At 39.9% G+C, this 18,032-nt stretch overlaps 1 protein-coding gene across 2 annotated transcripts in view; it reads left to right on the top strand.

Annotated features, from left to right (window-relative positions):
* Positions 1-18,032, top strand: part of LOC122790475 (zinc finger protein 521-like) — a 3,214,752-nt gene that overhangs the window by 2,908,352 nt on the left and 288,368 nt on the right. For both annotated transcript variants that reach the window (XM_044058016.1, XM_044058015.1), the window contains exon 35: positions 12,477-12,569. In XM_044058016.1, the coding sequence (XP_043913951.1) occupies positions 12,477-12,569 (93 nt within the window). The remainder of the gene's footprint in view (positions 1-12,476; positions 12,570-18,032) is intronic.

Below are 18,032 nucleotides of genomic sequence, written 5' to 3'. Positions count from 1 at the left end.
TGTTGATACAGAGGATTTAGTTGTTCCAAGGTACTGTGGTTCAAATTGTTGGGTCCTGGATTAGGGTGGATGTCCTCACAGCAAGTTAGTTTCTGACGTAGGTATAGATAGCATTTGTTTAGTTTGTGTAATATATTAGTTTGTTTCTGGGAGGGTGGAGGGCTAGTATTATATTTAAGACTATTATATAGGGAGGGAAAAGATTGGGTAGAGGAAAGTAATAAGATGACATATGGTAATGTCTGTCGTTTCTGTGACTGTTTGTGGATTCAGTTTCCCATGGTGGTGGGGAGGTGATGTTAAGCTGAGTGTGATAGGAGGACAGAATCAACAGTAGAAGGAGAGAGAAGATAGCTAATGAGGTACATAAAACCTTTAGTAGGTGGGTGTGATATATATAGGACATTATGTTGAGTTGAAGGTGTAGTTTGGTGAGGGTGTGATTTAGTAGCTATATTGGTCAGGTGGTGAATAGGGGTGTGGTGGAGCTTTGTAGCGTGGGGTATAATGGGTGAAGCTTGATTGGTCAGTGGGTACTGAGAATGTGATGGGGGATTGGTTTCTTAATTATAAATGTAATTGATGGGGTGGGTGGGAATGGGGTTGATGGGGTGGGTGGTAATGGGGGTGTAGGGTAGGGGAGCGAAGTGAACGGAGCGGGGCAGCACCTTCCTTTAGGTTCAGCAGTCAAGAAGGGAAAAAGAAACAATCAGTGAGGAGGACGTATACTTCAGCTCAGGGGAGAATATACCTTATTTAATTACCCTAGTTCCTGATTTGGATTGTGTTGAGCACAAAACGTAGCAGAGGAACTTACAATCGCTAGGTTGGGATCGGGGCTCAGGAGGTGAATGAAAAGAGACTAGGGAAGGGTTAGAGAGGGTATTCTGTGTGGGAGGTAGAGGCCAGAAGGAGACTATGTGGGATGAGCGAGGCCAGAGGGATGAAAAAAACAGGAGTTAGGTAGAGATATGGGGGCCTGTATCAGTAGGTAGAGATGAGAGGAGAAGGAAAGAGCTAGCAGAGGAAGTGGATGGGTGTTTGTTTGTGTGGGTGGAGGGTGATTTGAAGCCTAGAGAGTACAGGGGTATTGGGTAGGTGACTGCCTTAAAGCCTAGAGAGAGCAGGGGTAGTGGGATGGGGGAAACAGGGAGTGGTATAGCTGACTAGGGGCAGCACAGGATGCACAGGGTTATATACTAGATCCAGTGGGAATAGTCTGTTAGGATTACTAAATGCACAGTTTAACATACGTTGTTAATTCTCTGCACTGTTGCTGGATAAGATGTCCACCGAAGGAACTACACTCTTAAAGGGAGTGGGTGGTCTTCAGACCTGACTAGGGTTAGCACTGTCCTTAAATGTTTGGTGACAGGGACCTGGTCAGTTTAACACACCACCGCATTATGGGACAGGCAGGATGGGAGAGAGAGAGAGATGGCGTCGGAGTCGAAGTTGACTTTAAGAAGCATTTCTAAGACCTGAACATGCATATAAATAGCAAGTATGTGCTAGCTTCAGTGCCATTTTGTGAGTATAGCCAGATTGTTAACATTTATGTATGAGACAGCTAGTTTGTATATAAGTTAGTTATTTAGCTTTATTTCTAAAGTGTTTGTACAAAATAAAACTGCTTGAACAGAATCTACATTGTGCATCTACTTCATCCTGACTAGACGAGCGAGCAATATGGTGTCAAAACCGGAATTCCAGGAACTGCTTTTCCAGAGCCACAAGGTGCAGAGTTAACAGTGAAGGCAAAGTAAGTGAACCGAAAAAATAAAGACCAGAAATGAGCTGAAGGTAATGATAACTTGCATTATCAATTTATTTATTAAAAAAGATAAAGAGCATTTCAGGGGCACAAAATGCATTACTAAGCAAATGAATAGCACGAAAATGTTTATTAAGCAAATGAGAAGCATAAAAAGCTTACTAATAAGATTAAATATTTGAAATTAAGATATCTGATAAAACGAGCATCAGAAAAGCACATAAGGGATTTAAAATTACCTCAGAATTGCGAAACAAGCATGTTTACAGTTAAAACAAGCACAATGACATATAGTGGGCATGAAAAGAGATTAAAATGAGCAAAATGAATATAACAAAGGGTAAAAAAGGGCACATTAAGTATAAATAGCAACTGCATGTTTTTTGGCGAGTTACTGTGTTTTGCTATAAACTACTACTTCACATTGATTGGAGCTCTGAATAGTATAGCTAGAGTTATTTGAAGTAACTCAGTGTATAAAAGTGCTTACAGTGTGTGTTTATTGTGCTGTTAAGCATACTTACAAGTACTAGCATAAATTTCTGGCATATGTATGTATGTGTGTGTATGTTCATGCATACTGTCAAAAGTCTTTACTGAGATATATTAATATGGCAGATGGCTTTTGAAAACCACTACCACTTGTATTTGATTAGAATGTTGCAGCGAATTGGAGAATATTTAAACAAGAGTACGATGTATTCATACAAGAAGCTTATTCTGATAAAGATGCACACACCAGGGCATTCATTTTGCTAAACCTAGCAGGGTCAGACACCATTGGAAGGGAGCGTTCATTTGTATATGCACCAGTAGTGTATGAAGGTGAGGGGGAAAATCGTATTATTGTACAGACTGAATCAGGGGAAGACCCGAAGTGCTTGAAGCACAAATTCATAGAAGTGTGTAACCCCCCCCCCCCAGACCAATGTTACATTAGAGAGGCATTTGTTTTATACAAGACATAAGAAGCAAGGAGAAACTTTTTGAGCTTATATTAGTGACGTGAGGAACAAAGCTAAAACGTGTAAGTTTGGTGATTTTAAAGATGAGTTAATAAAGGACAGACTCGTGTGGTATTAATAGTGCTGGTGTGAGAAAAAAATTTCTTTGACAGTGATTTAGTGCTGACCAAAGCTAGTGAGATTTGTCAAATCTATGAAGTTAGAGAAAGGCACATGAATATGCTTGCAAGTGATAAGCGCATGGTTGTTTCAGCAGGCTCCAGAGCAAATGTAAACAGCACGCAACATGTGGCAGGCAGAAACAGGCCTAAGTGCATGGCAGCTACAGCCCCTGTGGGTTTTCCTGGGAGGTTCCATAATCTTCCAACAAGTTCTAAGACTAGTTCCGTTAAAGAAGCATGCTCAGTGCTGTACAAGGGTGAATCAGCAAAACCCATGTCAAGCTTTATTGTTAACTGTCACAACTGTGGTGCCAACCATGAGTCTAAAAGAGAAAGGTGCTTAGCATTTGGTCAGCTATGCCATAAATGTAAGAAATGGAACCATTTTCAAAAAATTTATAAACTAAGTAAGCCTCATACTGTTACAAAGAAGGGTCTTTAGAAAAAGCAAATTTTTCAAGTAGAACCACAACAGTCTACTTTCTATGTAGACGGTGTGTCAGTAATTAGTGAAAGAACTGGTGCAGTAGATCTGTTGGCAAAGAATGTTTTGTACTGCCCAGATCAATGGTAAACCCACTGAGCTCAAAGTAGATACTGGTTCAAAGTGTAATGTTATGTCTGCAGATACTTTTGCTAAAGTGAGAGCTGGTGAACAACTAAATGTGACCACTTTTGCGAAACTTGTTGCTTATGGAGGTGAAGAAATTTAAACCCAAAGGCTCAGTAGTGCGTTCATGTTATATGGCCAAGAACTGTTGTAGCTTATTATTTTATGCAGTCCGAAGACCTGTGCAGTCATTATTGGGTCTCAGAGACTGTTTGAGAATGAGTCTGCTTTCTTTTACCAACGAAGTTCATCAAATAAGCACATGTCCCAGTTACAGCTTCACTAACACTATTTTTCAGAGTATGCTGATGTTTTCAGTGATAAGTTGGGCAAAATTCCAGTTGTGTGTTCTATAAAGTTTGACCCAGAGATAAGTCCGGTAGGCAGACCAACAAGAAAAGTTCCAATAGCCATGCAGCATAAAGTCAAAGCCAAGTTGGACAAAATGCAGCAAAGTGTAATTTGTCCAGTTACAGAACCTACCAAACGGGTGTCGTCCATTGTAGCAGCTCACAAAAAAGGCTCAGACGAAAGCAGAATATGCATTGACCCAGGAGATTCGAACAAAGCATTAAAAAGACCTCATCATCCTATGGGTACAGTCGAGGAAGTTGCAGCTCTAATACTGAATGTCATTGTTTTTTTCTGTCTTAGATGCAAAAGGTTCATTTTGGCAAGTAATGCTTAATTGCACATCTTCATTACTGAATACATTCAGTACCCCATTTGGAAGATACAGGTTTTAAAGGATGGCATTTGGAATAAATTCTGCAAGTGAAGTCTTTCAGTGTGCAATAGAGCAATTTTTTCAGGTTATCCATGTGCCATAGTAGTAGATGATTTGTTAGTCGGAGGTAATGGTGAAGCACAGCATGACAGAAATCTTAAGAGAATTCTAGACAGAGCATGTGAAGTGAACTTGAAGCTCAACCCTCTAAAGTGCAGTGTCAGACTACCAGAAGTTACGTATGTAGGTCATTTATTTACTAGCATTGGCTTGAGACTAGACCCATCCAAACAAGCAGCCATTCTTGAGATGTCAGCTCCAGATAATGTACAAGCTCTACAAAGTTTTCTTGGTATGGTCAACTATTTGGGCAAGTTTATACCAGACTTCAGAGAGCTGACACTGCCTTTGAGAGAGCCAACACATAAGAATGTTACATGGTCATGGTTAGAACATCACCAGAAAGCATTTGAAGACCTTAAGCAGAAAAACTGATACTCCATCTACATTAAGATATTATGATGTTAACAAACCAGTAACTCTTACCTGCGATGCTTTGATTGTCATTCTTCAAGAGGGTAGACCCGTAGCCTGTGCATCGAGAACACTTGCCCAAACTGAAATGCAGTGTGCTCAGATTGAGAAAGAACTTTTGGCTATAGTGTTTGTATGTTCCAAGTTTCATGATTATGTCTGTGGTCGAGATATTCAGATTGAAACTGATCATCAACCTCTGGTTACTATTTTAAAGAAGCCTATGCATTCAGCTCCGGCAAGATTAGAAAGAACCATGCTTAAATTGCAAAAGTACAAATTCAAAATGGTCTGTACAAGCGGCAGTCTACTTTTTCTGACTGATACCTTAGCTAGCTTGCCCTGAAATACAACGGAACAGCTAGATGCCGAAAAATTTGACTTCAGTGTCATGGAAGTGCATAATTTTTCTACTGCAGGACTTGATGCGCTAAGAGAGCACACAAAGACTGATCTAGTTTTGCAAAAGCTCAATCACTACATCAGTGAGGGATGGCCGTCAAAGCAATCTAGTGTGCCACCAGAAGTGCAAGCATACTTTCCTTATAGAGATGAGATGTTGATGGAAGATGGCGTTAGTTTCAAAGGTCCTAAAATTGTTACCCCTGCTTCCTTACAGCACAAATACATCCAAATTTTGCATCGTGGTCACTCAGGTTCTTAAGCTACCAAAAGAAGGTCAAGAAGACTAGTATTTTGGACTTCCCTAGCAAAATACATTAATAAAGTACTTTCTTCTTGTTCAGCATGCAATAATAGTATACCACATTTGCAGAAAGAACCATTTTAGCTAAGTCAAGTTCCTGAACTACCTAGGTCAACAGTAGCCACTTACATATTCGAGTGGAACAATAAACATTACTTGGTACTGGTAGACTCTTATTCGAACTGGTCTGAGATTGATCTGCTATCTAACCTAACTTCCATTGCTGTTATTACTAAGTTGAAACATCATTTCTCAGACCATGGAAATCCACAAAAGCTTATCTCTGACAATGGTACGAAAGAAGTTCTACAGCTCCTGTTTGTTCTTTCGTAGTGTTTCTTCTATTTGTTTTTTATGTCTCTGACAATGGTACCCATTTTACCAGTCAGTTGTTTTAGAAATTTGCAAGAGACTGGGACTTTGTATATGCTACTAGTAGTCCAGAATATCCACAATCAAATGGACTAGTTGAACTTGCAGTTCAGAGTGCAAAGCAATTACTTGAAAAGTCAAAGCGTGGTAATACCAATGTCTTTTTGAATCTACTCAATCTCATGAAACATACCCCGTGACAATATACCTGGCTCACCTGCTCAGAGACTTCTGTCCAGGCAAACCAGGACAACATTGCCTATTAGTTCCAATTTGTTGAGGCCTAAAGCTAAAAACAACAAAGCAATCAAAGCCCAGTTATTTAGAAAGCATTCTTTCCAGCAGTCCAGTTATGACAAATTGAGCAGATTTCTTCTTCAGTTGAAAGGAGGAGAGACAGTAAGGATACAAACGGCGAAAGGTTTTGACCAGATTGGTGAAGTAACCAGTATATGTGCAGAGCCAAGATCCTATTTTGTGAACTCTGAGTGTGTGGAGTACAGGAGAAATTGTAGCCATCATCTTCCTGTATTAGAACCGATATCGCAGCATTGTTCCTGTGATACAGACTCTAAATCTCAAAGCAATTCAGACAATGTTCCTGATCCGGAACGTGTCTTGATTCCCACTACCATTGCTAATGGTGTTCCTGATGTCCCTAAGGTTGAACATTCAGCAGAGACCATCCCAGTTGTTAAACCTAATTCCATTATCTATAGCACACAATTTGGTCGTATTTCCAGACTCAGTGTGAAATGCACAGCAGCCTGGACACAGTTTTGTGTATGTATCTAGTTCTGTATAATTGCATGAGGAAATTTTGTATAAATTGCAAGTTAGTCAGTGTCGTCAATGTTGCATGACACATTTCTCAAAGAGGAAGGATATAGAATAGCAGGTGTATTGTACCTTTAAGAAGCATTTCTAAGACCTGAATGTGCATATAAATAGGAAGCATGTGCTAGTTCAGTTTCATTTTGTGAGTACAGCCAGAGTGTGAACATGTATGTATGTATGAGATAGCTAGTTTGTATACAAGTTAGTTATTTAGCTTCATTTCTAATGTGTTTGTACATAATAAAGCTGCTTGAACAGAACCTACAATGTTCATCTACTTCACCCTGACTAGATGAGCGTCAAATTACTGAATGTTCATAGACAGTTGTGTTCTATTTGCAAAGAACAGAAGAAATCAGGAAAGCAGACCAACTGTTTGTTTCTTTTTGTGGACCAAAAATTGGGAAAATCATTTTCTAAAATTTCCTCTATCATAGTGGTTAACAAATTGCATCTTTTTTGTCTATAATAAATTGTGCTTTCCTCTTACACGTCCTTTGAAAGCATACCCCACTAGATATGTGGCTACTTCAGTGTTTTCCATTCTAGGATGTCTATGGATGATATTTGTGCAGCAGCAACTTGAGCTGCTCCTCATATCTTTATTACTCATTGCAAATTGGATCTGGTCTCCAGATATAGGGCATCATTTAGTTGCATGGTCTTGGAATGGATACATTTATATGTTTACATGACTTTGGATATGACTTCTCATATTTCTTTACACCTTGTAACAGCAAACAAGATCTGAGGTGTTTGACAAGGTGCGTTGTGGGTAAGCTCGGAGAGATCTAGTATTTGCGAGCTTGTAGTGTCGGCTGAGTCTGATTCAACAGATCAGATCCAAACCCATTTGTGAGGAAAGAATGATGAGCAACAACACTGACGTAATGTTATGGTAAGTACATAACTTTTTTTTCTCTAGACATGCACAGCCAACTCAAATTTTACCTGGACAATAGCAAAAACTTCAGAAAAATTGACAATCTGTTTTTATCTTTTATGCCCCAGCCTGGATTTCAAAGGTCATCTCTTTCTGTTGCACTCACTATGACCTTACTTTTCTGCCCAAAGCAAATTCTACTATGGCGGTTGCTTCCTCAGGGGTTTTCTATAAAGGGATAGACTGCAGATCTGTCTTGGAGGTGGTCACTTGGTCCTCTGTAGACACCTTTAACAAACACTACAAAATTGATGCTTTCTCCAGGTCCAGGGCAGCCTTTTCTAGGTCAGTCTTGTCCAGACTGCGGACAACTCTTGTACTCAATAGCCAACCACCCTTCCTTCCTCTTTCAGCTCTGGGAATCTCCCGTATGTCAGAAATACCTTCACAATGATTTCAATCAAGACATAGTACAGTTTAACAGCTGAAGTCCTACTGATCACTGTTGCAGTATTTCCATTACACTGTCCACTCTCCATTTTCTCTTCTCTGTCTCACTTCACTCTTCAGTTGCCTCTACCCCTACATTGATCTGTTACATGGGTAGGGGGGAATTTTCTCATCAGTTCAAGCTACACCCCTCCAAGCTGAACAGTCTTCTCTCTCAGTAGTCTTCAGGCTGCTGGTTTGGAGATAGTCTAAGTATCCACATCCCTGTTTATACCTCAGTGCATACAAGCTGAGGTCATGCGTCAGATGTATGATCTAGGGAGAGTAAAGCTTTGCTACCCTGGTCAGATGGCAGTAGTGACTTTCTGTATGTCTGGAATACTGCATCAGTGATCAGTAGGACATCTACTGTTATGGTAAATTCTTACACATCTGAACTATTCACTTTTTCTTCTTCCATCTCTGTATTTCTGCTCATCATCCCCCTTCCAAATTCTCATCTTATTTGCTACTCCTAATGGATTGTTGTAGGCCTACCTAAAGCCTTCACTTCTGGGATCCCCACATGTTTGCTTGTTATTTGGTTACAGTTGGTATAATGCAGTTTCCTGATGGATCTTGGGAATTGTGTAGCAGTATACTGGGGAGGCAAACTTGACCTGAGGGAGTTTGACCAAGATGCATTATGGGAGAAGAACACAAGCACTGCATCATAAGTCTGAAGTTGCCAATCAGATCTGATAACCCACTTGTTGAGACAGATGGAAGAAGACAACCCTAAACTAGCATTATGGCAATTATATAACTTTTAGTTCCCACCCATGAATTGGTTCAGTAGTACCCATACTTACGGAGGCATGATGAAGCATTTAGGTGTTTGGATTAAATAGGTTATGGCAGCTAAGGATGTATGTGAAGAGACTAAAGAAAAGATAATGCACACAGTGAAAAGTTAGAAGCTTTTTACAGTGGATATGGATAGTAAGGTACAGGCATTGAAAATGTTTTAGTCCCATTAATGTTGCATACAGGTCAGGCATGTTTTTTATCAACCAGAGGATAGATGTGGACAATAATTAATTAAAAATTGAAGGAATTTATTTGGGAGGAAAAGAGGGCAAGAGTTAAGTGTTTTGTTTCTCCCCACAGCGCAAGGTGGATTAGGATTATAAGTTTGAAGGGATACTTTAGAGCTGCACAATTTAGAATCTTATACATAACATAGGCAGAAGATTGTAAACCAGAATGGAAAGAAAAGATGTTGAAACGGGGTAGTGGAGTCACAAGTAAACAGTATAGAATTTGGATGCAGGCTCTTGAGAAGATTAATTTGAGAACTAAGACAACCAGAGAAGGTTGGATCTTTAAAAAGTGGAGGGGAGTAAACCACATTGAAGCAAGTGGACTTTGTGGGAAGAATACATGCGCCCTTTAGTTGATGGACGTGGGTCACCTACATATGCATGTGCAAAAGTCTTGGATTCTATTTTGCAGAAATTTTTGTCACATGAATCCCAGATTTGTAAGGATTCTTGGACATTTCTCGAGAATTGATGGACTGGAGTTCGACACACGACACAACTTCCTTACAGTTGATGTAAAGGATTTGTACATGTGTATTCCTCATGACATTGCTATCGAATGGGTGTGTCAGGTCTTAAAAGAAAAATGGTGCTACTAGGAGAGAAATTGCCTTGGCCAGTGAGTTAATAGATTTAATTTTAAACAATTTTTTCATGTTTGGGGATAATTTTTATCTACAAACAGTAGGTGTAGCTATGGATTTCCCTTATGGGGCTAGTATAGCCAATTTGGTTATGGCTCATTGAGAGCACACCTTTGTATTCAATGACCAAGAAATCAAAGACAGTATAGTCATCTATACACGTTATTTGGATGACATCTTTATCTTACTGGATGGTGATGAAACATCCAGAAACGCGGTGGTTGACTATTTTAACAACACAACCCAGTTTTTGAAATTCACTTCAACATTTAGTAATGAGAGTATTGCCTATTTAGATATATGGCTATCAAAAGACCTGATTTCTAAAAATTTCCTAGCTAAAATTTAAAGGAAAAACACGTATTCAAACTCCTTTCTACATTTCTCGAGCTGCCACCCCTTTCACCAGAAACAAGCCGTGATTAAAGGTCACTTAGTAAGGGCGGCACGTATCGTTAGTCTTGACTCTGACTTCAGTGAAGAATGTCAACTGTTAAAGTGTATGTTCTTACATCGGGGTTATCCCGAAACATTGATCAATGACCTGGTGGAGGACGTTACTAGTAAGAGAACTAGTCGTATATACAAGCCATTATTAAGCACTAGGATTACACAGGAGCAATGTGTTGACATACATGAGCAGACTGTATCTAGTATTGACAACATTGTTGTTAAACTTGCTGTTCAGGGCCCTATGTTCATTACTACCTTTAATATTGATAGTAATACTTGTTTGAATATTATTCGAAAAAACTGGGCTTTATTTAGGACTGATTCAAGTGTGTTCAATAGGTTAGGACATCAACCTTATGTGATTTACAGGAAAGCAAAAAATTTAAAGGCATTTTTTTGAGCAACACCAAAGATCATTCCCTAAAACTGTTGGTATGTATAAATGTCAAGCATGCAATTATTGCAAATATGTTACAGAATCTAATAGATTTAAGGTTCACGATGCTCACTTCACCTTAAAGTGCAGGGCGGATTGTAATTCTAGGATGATTGTTTACTTAGCCCAGTGCCAGGTATGCCATGTTTTCTACATTGGTAAAACGGAGAGAAGACTCCGTGACCGAATGTATGAGCATGTTTATGCCATTAATAAGAAAAAAATTAGAAAATGCACTGGCCAAGCACATATCAACTTGTCCTGATCACTTTTTTAAATTTTTAGTGATAGACCAGATTTCTCATGATGTCAGGGGTGGCCCTACACCTCTTAAGTTAGAGGAATTGGAGTTAATATGGCAGATAAGACTTAATGCTTATAATTTTCCTGGTTTGAATGAATGCTGCTCAATCAGCAGCATTCTAAAACTTAAGAGTTTAAAGAGATGACAATTTGTTAATTTTATTCATTTAATTACATCTTTAATACATTTTATCAGTTCTTTAATCAATGACAGTCTGTGTTTTTTCACACAATACTTGTTTTGTTTTTGTTTATGTATGCATTTTCATTCACTTTCATTTATTTATTTTATGTTTTATGGAATATCATTTGTGTATTGTCAGTAGGATATATTAGTTTAAGTGAGCTGTACGAAGATGTGTTACACCTTTAAAGGCGAATACTGATTGAGTTCTTTTATGAGCTTCAATTAAGCTTTTAATTTGGGTGTATATGCTTGATCATTTTGTTTTTACTTTGTCTGAAGAAGTTTGTAAATTAAGTCAAATGAAAAGCGCTTTGCACATTCAATTTATTTATTTATTTTTTTGTGAGTCCGGGTTGCCGTTTTTACAACATCAGTTCTTTTGTGTTACCACATACAGGATATTGTTAAAGGAGAGTGGCATTTCAGGGAAGCCAGGACTTTAGTAATCTTTGTAAAGTTAAATTAAATAACTGTTAAGACAAAAAAAGTCATATTTGTACTATTTACAAAGGAAAAAAGTAATGGTTACTTTTTTCTTTTATAATTGAATGTGTATTCAAGTCACTATGCAATGTGTGATATTAATAAAGATGTTTAAAAAAAAAAAAGAATTGGTTTCATCTAGGTGTGCGTTTTGGCACAAATACCGTGCGAGGAAAGTGCTGTTCAGTGTATATCCTCAGCATGTGCTATTACTGAGTGCTCCTAACAGTTTGAGCACTCTAATGATGTCCTTTTCTTCACAGTGTCACTGCAGTGAATTGTGTTTTAAAATAAATTTTGACCTGCCTGTCCATTTGCAAGGGAGTAACCTGAGTGCATGCTTTTCTGCTTTATATGAAATGGCATTCACTTGCACGCTAACCAGCTATACTGCTAAATTAGCAGCCGTATTTAAAGACTGCTTAGCCACCAAGTGGTTTCTGAATGACTTTATTGTCCTTTGTGTGTCATTTGAAAAGGCCTAAGCTGTTCTTTGCAGAGAACTTTACTCTGTGAAAATGGTGTCGTTTTGTGAGGCATGAAAGCAAGAACTATTTTAGTTTTATTCTTTATTCACTACAGCAAACACATCTAGCATACATAGCCTACTGTAATTCTTTGTTGGCAATTTGCCGATGCAGTTCAGGTGACTAGAATATGTGCAGTTCAAAGAGTAATGGAATTTGGAAATTTAGTCCATAAGGGAAATGAGGCATGGTGCCACAGTGGTCGTTCTGCAGAAACTTTGTACTAAGTATTAAAGAGTAGTTTGTTATTCAGAGCCTGGAGATGTGGAGCAAACAGGAGACCTTTAATGCTGTGATTTTAAATAATGTTCTGCAAAGTAATGTGTTTATTTGGCTTTGCAGGACCGGTTGCTGAAAAGGCATCCTATGACCATCTTACCCAGAGTAAAACAGCTTGCGATTCCAAGGAGCAAACGGTATCTACTCCATCTTTTGGTAAGAGATTACTTTACTTTTCTTTATTTAGTATATGCTTATGCCAGGCCTGTGAAAGTGAATTTGATGTAGAAAAGTTTGTCTTGGTGTTTTAATTTAGAAACTAAGTAATTCAGTGCAGCAGTTTGATACCTGTGTACTGAAATGGTACTGAAATGAGCCATCTTTACAGTAATAGCATCCAAGGTTATTTCAGGTGTACATGTGCAAACGTGTCCAAAATATTTATTTTCAACTGTGTGAGGCTGTCTGCATCAGTAAGTGTAACATGCAGAACAATGTGTTTTGACAGATTGCAGAATCTTTACATTGTGACAAAATGGATATCCAGTACTAGTAACATTGGCCGCCATCATAAAATGGACAGTCTGCCTCATCTTTATTTTTTCTCATCACCAGCTATCTTAAAGTTCTTCCCATATATGAAATGGTTTTTATAGTTTCCATGTCAGTAGAGATTTTTCTTAATGTCTTGTTAATTCATATGATGGTCTTTCCATTCCATTTTGGTATTCAATTTTTTTAAATGCCTTTTTCTACTGCCACAGCAGGAAATAGTTTTCAGGGAAACAACATATGATATTTGCATTTGAATGCTAGCCCTGAATCATGCTACAACTGTGACATGTGGTTTACATTTACATTATCCAGCATTTGGAAGTGCAAAAAGGTGATCTGATGTTGTTAATCTTCATTCATTCCTTACTGATGGGTGTTGGTTCCATCCTCGGAACCAAGTAGGCAGTTATAACAAGCTCGCAACAGCCAAAAAACTCTCAAGCTAAGCTTTACCCACAGTGCCCCTCTGTATATTACCTCAGATCTTGTTTGCCGCGTACTGAATCAAGATGTGTCAGGCCAGCTTTCAGCTAATTCATTTCAAATGTTTCACTACATAAACCTTTTCTTGGTTTTCTTTCATATATTTAATTAATCTGTTGTTAATCGCGTATTATTTGTTTATCTGCACAAGTGTCCCTCTCTTTCTTTCCTCCTTTTACCTAGTTTGGTACTCTTCGTACCATTGCTGGTATAGGCCTTCCCTTACCTCTGAGGTAATTCTCAATACCATTGTTGGTATTTTCTTTCTCCTCTCTACAGTAAAAAAAAAAAAAAAAAAAAAATTTTTTGTCGCAAATATGTCTGAGAAAAAGGGAACAATTGGTTTCAAACACTGTGACCAGTGTGACAGGAAAATGCCTAATGTGGGCAACTATGTGTCCTTTGATTACTGTCTCGAGGTGCCACACCTGTCTGTGAAACCCCCTTGTGAGATATGTAAGGGATTTAGCTCCTGCACTTTGGCGGAACAGAAAAACAAGCTTATGCTTAAAGGTCTCCTGAAATCTCCTTTTGCAGAGGCTATTTTGAGTCAAAGGGCTCAACCCCTCCAAAGAGAGAATATAAAAAGAGGAGTAAATCCATACCCTCCTCTCCTCACATCAGTGAATCAAAATCAAAAAAGCTGAAAGCAAAAATTTCTAAATTGGCACCAACAACCTCGGCAATGGGGCCTCAAACCCCCTCCATTGTGCCGTTTTTGGTTCCAGCACCTCGGCAGCTGGCTACAGTGCCATCCTCTGCACCCATGCCTCAAGCACCGACTACAACACAAATTGTGACTACAGTATCGATCTCCCTTTCAGCTGCAGAAATAGTTGTTCCAATTCTGGTCACTTCCCCCTTACCTATACATTATGCTGGTCCTTTGACCACAGTGCTGAAAGGGGAAAATACTCCCTCGGACCCGATATTCCCCTTCAGTGGATCTGTTTTTTGGACAGCAATACAGCCCATTTTTAGAGTGTCATGACTCCCTGTCGGGGATGTCCACCCACTCCTCCAGGTGCCTTTCTGAACTGGACGTAGTGAGGCTAGTGGATCAGGTCTTGGCAGCCAGAGAAATTCCAATTCCTTCCAAATCCTCCCTTCCACCCGGATCAGAGGATTTTTCTCCACAACATCTGACATATTTTCCTCCTTCGACCTCCCTGAAGGTATTGGAGCCTTTGACACCGAAGCCAACCCCAGTTCCAGCTTCTTTGGTTCCATTCATATACCCTACCATGGCTCCGGAGTCTACCTTTTGACCATCGACTCACTCTGAGCCTGACCATCCTCGGGATCGAGACTGGTCTGTTGGCACCATGATCCCTGGTTACGGCACCTGTTTTTTTCACAGCACTGTCTACTACGCTTCCAGTTGGCTTGACAGAACTGAGTCCTCTCGTGGCTCCATTCCTTGGAGTTGGTTCAATGGAACGGGGTGTGACCCCTGTCCCGAGGTTGTCTTTCTCTGTTCTGGGCTCCCATCCCTCTTTGGGCTGACTTGCTTTCCTGGTGATGGAGGGCATTTGCCTCTGCAGGCTCCCAGCTGGTCCCTTCGGTGCCGGAGACCCATATATGACTTTCCTCTGAGCCACAGTTGACACAGCCCACTACTCAGGGACACCAGGCACGTTAACCTCAAGACATCCTTTCACAAGGTACCCACTCTGCAGAGTCCTACTTAGATGTCCCTGCCGAATAGGTACCTTGCAAGAGATCATGCAAGAGGAAGCACGTGGATTACCCTGAGGAATCCCTCACTGAAGATGCAGACTATGATGAAGGCGAAGGGTCCGCACAGTCACTTCCTGAGGATGTCTCCTTTGAAAACATATTGGAAATCTTGAAGCAGCAGGGAGACAAAGTCCATCACCCCTTCCTCTGAGGAGTCTGTATTCTTGCAGGCTTTCCGTGCTCGGCCCTCTACTTCCTGGGTGACACTGCTTGCAGATGACCTGGTTCAGCTCATCGTGTAGCATGCTTGGAAGAATCCTGATACCGTTGAACCTATTCCCCAGAGGCCAGACAAAATTCTTTCTCCTCCAGAGGTTTGGTTCAAGGGCCTACCTGTAGATGGTATGGTTGTGGTGGTGGCCACTAAGACAGAGCTTGCCCTGGAGAGCCCTACTGTCCATCCCCCTAACAGGGAGTCTCAGTTGATCGACTAGGGAAGCTGATGTATTTTTTAGTGACCTTTGCCATTCAGTCCTTGAACTATCTGGTACACTTTACCTGTTCTCTGTCAGAAACCCTGGCAGGAGCAGTTTCTGATGAGGTATGTGACAAAGTTGCCTCATAGCTTGCCACCCTGGATATCTCTAATTCGTCCATGCAGTTGATTTCTCACTCTACTGAAGTGGCAGCTAAAGCAGTGGGTGCAGGCATTGTCATGAGACTTCATGCCTGGATGCGCCTCTGTGATTTTGCGAATCCCTTTAAGTCTTTTCTTTCCTTTCTCAATGCCCCTGTAGAGGCCTCTTCTCTTTTTGGCCCAAAGGTGAAAGACACTTTAGCCAGGTGTGAAAAGGACGGTAAGACCTTGTCTGCCGTGGGCATATGTTGTTCCACCCCCCACCCCCCAACGACCTTACTCTAGGAATCAGAGGAATGGAAAGATGTGGTATAGGAAATGCCAGGGTCCTTTCCATGACACACATGACGAGTTTTTCCCTGGGGTAGAGGGGGGGAGACTCAACTGGAAGATGCCCCTTCAGAGGCAGAGGGGGGTCCGCATAAATAGGGATCCAGTGATTCTTTCTTTGGACACCCGTATCAGTGCTCCTGAAGAGCGCCCCAATTGCTTACCTCTGGAAGCAGTTGGGGGACAATTTTCTCTGAACCACCTTGCCAGGCAAACCATAACCACAGATTTTTGGGTGCAGACGATAATTGCCAGAGGTTATCACATCCCTTTCAATCTTTACCCATGCTAAGCATAGTCCCGACATTCCACCCAGTCAAAGAGAAGCAGCAGCTGAAGAAATTCAAAAGCTGCTTCTAAGAAGAGTCATCCAAACAGTCCCACCAGACCACATAGGATCCGGATTCTACTCAAGGTTCTTTTTAGAGCCAAAAAAGACAGGGGACTGGAGGCCAATTCTGGACCTCAGCATCCTAAACAAATTTGTCAAGCAAACAAAATTCCGGATGGTCACGTTTCAGTCTATACTACGTTTTCTGGGGAAAGATGATTAGATGTGCTCGATAGATCTTCAGGACACGTATTACCACATAAAATTGGACAAGTGTTCCAGAAGATTCCTCCACTTCCAGCAGGGAGCCAATCACTACCAATTCTGAGCACTGCCCTTTGATCTCTCTACAGCCCCCAGAGTGTTCACCAAATGCATGGCAGTGGTAACAGCTCACTTGAGACTGCAGGGATTCAGGGTGTTTTCATATTTATGAAACACAAAAACGGTCACCAATTCAGCAAGCTCCTATCAACAGCGATTAAAAGGAAGTAGTCTTTGCCTAGACAGCAACACAGTAACGTACTCCACCAATAAAAAGCAGACGGTAACACCAAACCATAGAGAAAACCTTAACGCCAAGTTTATTTCAAGTAACAAATGCGTTTTCGCTGAAGTACAACCACAGCTTCTTCAGAGATTTAAAAAACCCCAAGCTGGGTTTTATATGCGTCATAGCTTATGTATAAACCAGATTTTAAAGGGCTATGCTAATTGTTATATATGAAACATTCAGTGACTAAATCAATATATGTCAGCTTAATAAACATTTAACAGAGGTTAAAAACACCAATAATAAAATAAAACCTACATAAGAGTTTCCTCCTAACCATCAGTTAAAAATAAATGCATTAATACATTTAAATAAATATTGGACAAGATATGCCATTATTATTAAATTGTATCGAGCCTTTCCTGTTGTTTTGACTCGCATGACATCCACATCTATCCGTTTTTATTTAACATTATTTCTATTAACAATAACTACTTATAACTGTTCACAGTCCAGTAATTTCTTAAGGTTAAACAGTTATCATTCATTAATAAAAATACTTTAAAAGCACTATGAGGCCACTACAGGCACTCCATATTAATTGACCAAATAGTTTTAATAACCAAAATGATCAAGATGGTATTGGATACTTTACACCTGACCATATTGGATAAAAAATGTGGTTCTTTGTGTGGGTCAAATAAATAATTACCTGTTCTATAGCAAAATATCTTAATGTAAAAAATGAGTTCAAGAACACCAAATGGATGTCAATTTAAACCTTACCTATGTGCACTGTAAAATATAGCCCAAATCATGATGTTTGTCTTTTGTAACTCTTTAATTTAAGTATACATGTTATATTACAGTGCTCATTCAAGCCAGGGTATGAGAAGGCATCCAACCTCACCTGCCATTCTAATTCTTTATTTTCTAGAAACAGTGAGGTTGGCCCCCCTCTACCTGTGCTCAAGATTTGGTCAATCGGTGTAAATTCAAAACTATGCCCTACATTTTTAGAAATGTGTTTTGCTAGTGCGTTTTCAATGTTTTGTTTCCTCATTGCATACACGTGTTGTAAATTCTGTCCCTCAGTCCTGTCAGATTTACCAATATAGAAGGCTGAGCAACAGTTACACGTGGCCAAATAAATTATGGATTTTGATTCAC

Source organism: Protopterus annectens, chromosome 16.part0, assembly GCF_019279795.1.
Source record: "Protopterus annectens isolate FY-2018-M chromosome 16.part0, PAN1.0, whole genome shotgun sequence".
NCBI classification, from domain to species: domain Eukaryota; kingdom Metazoa; phylum Chordata; order Ceratodontiformes; family Protopteridae; genus Protopterus; species Protopterus annectens.
This window is presented reverse-complemented; position numbering and strand designations above follow the sequence as displayed.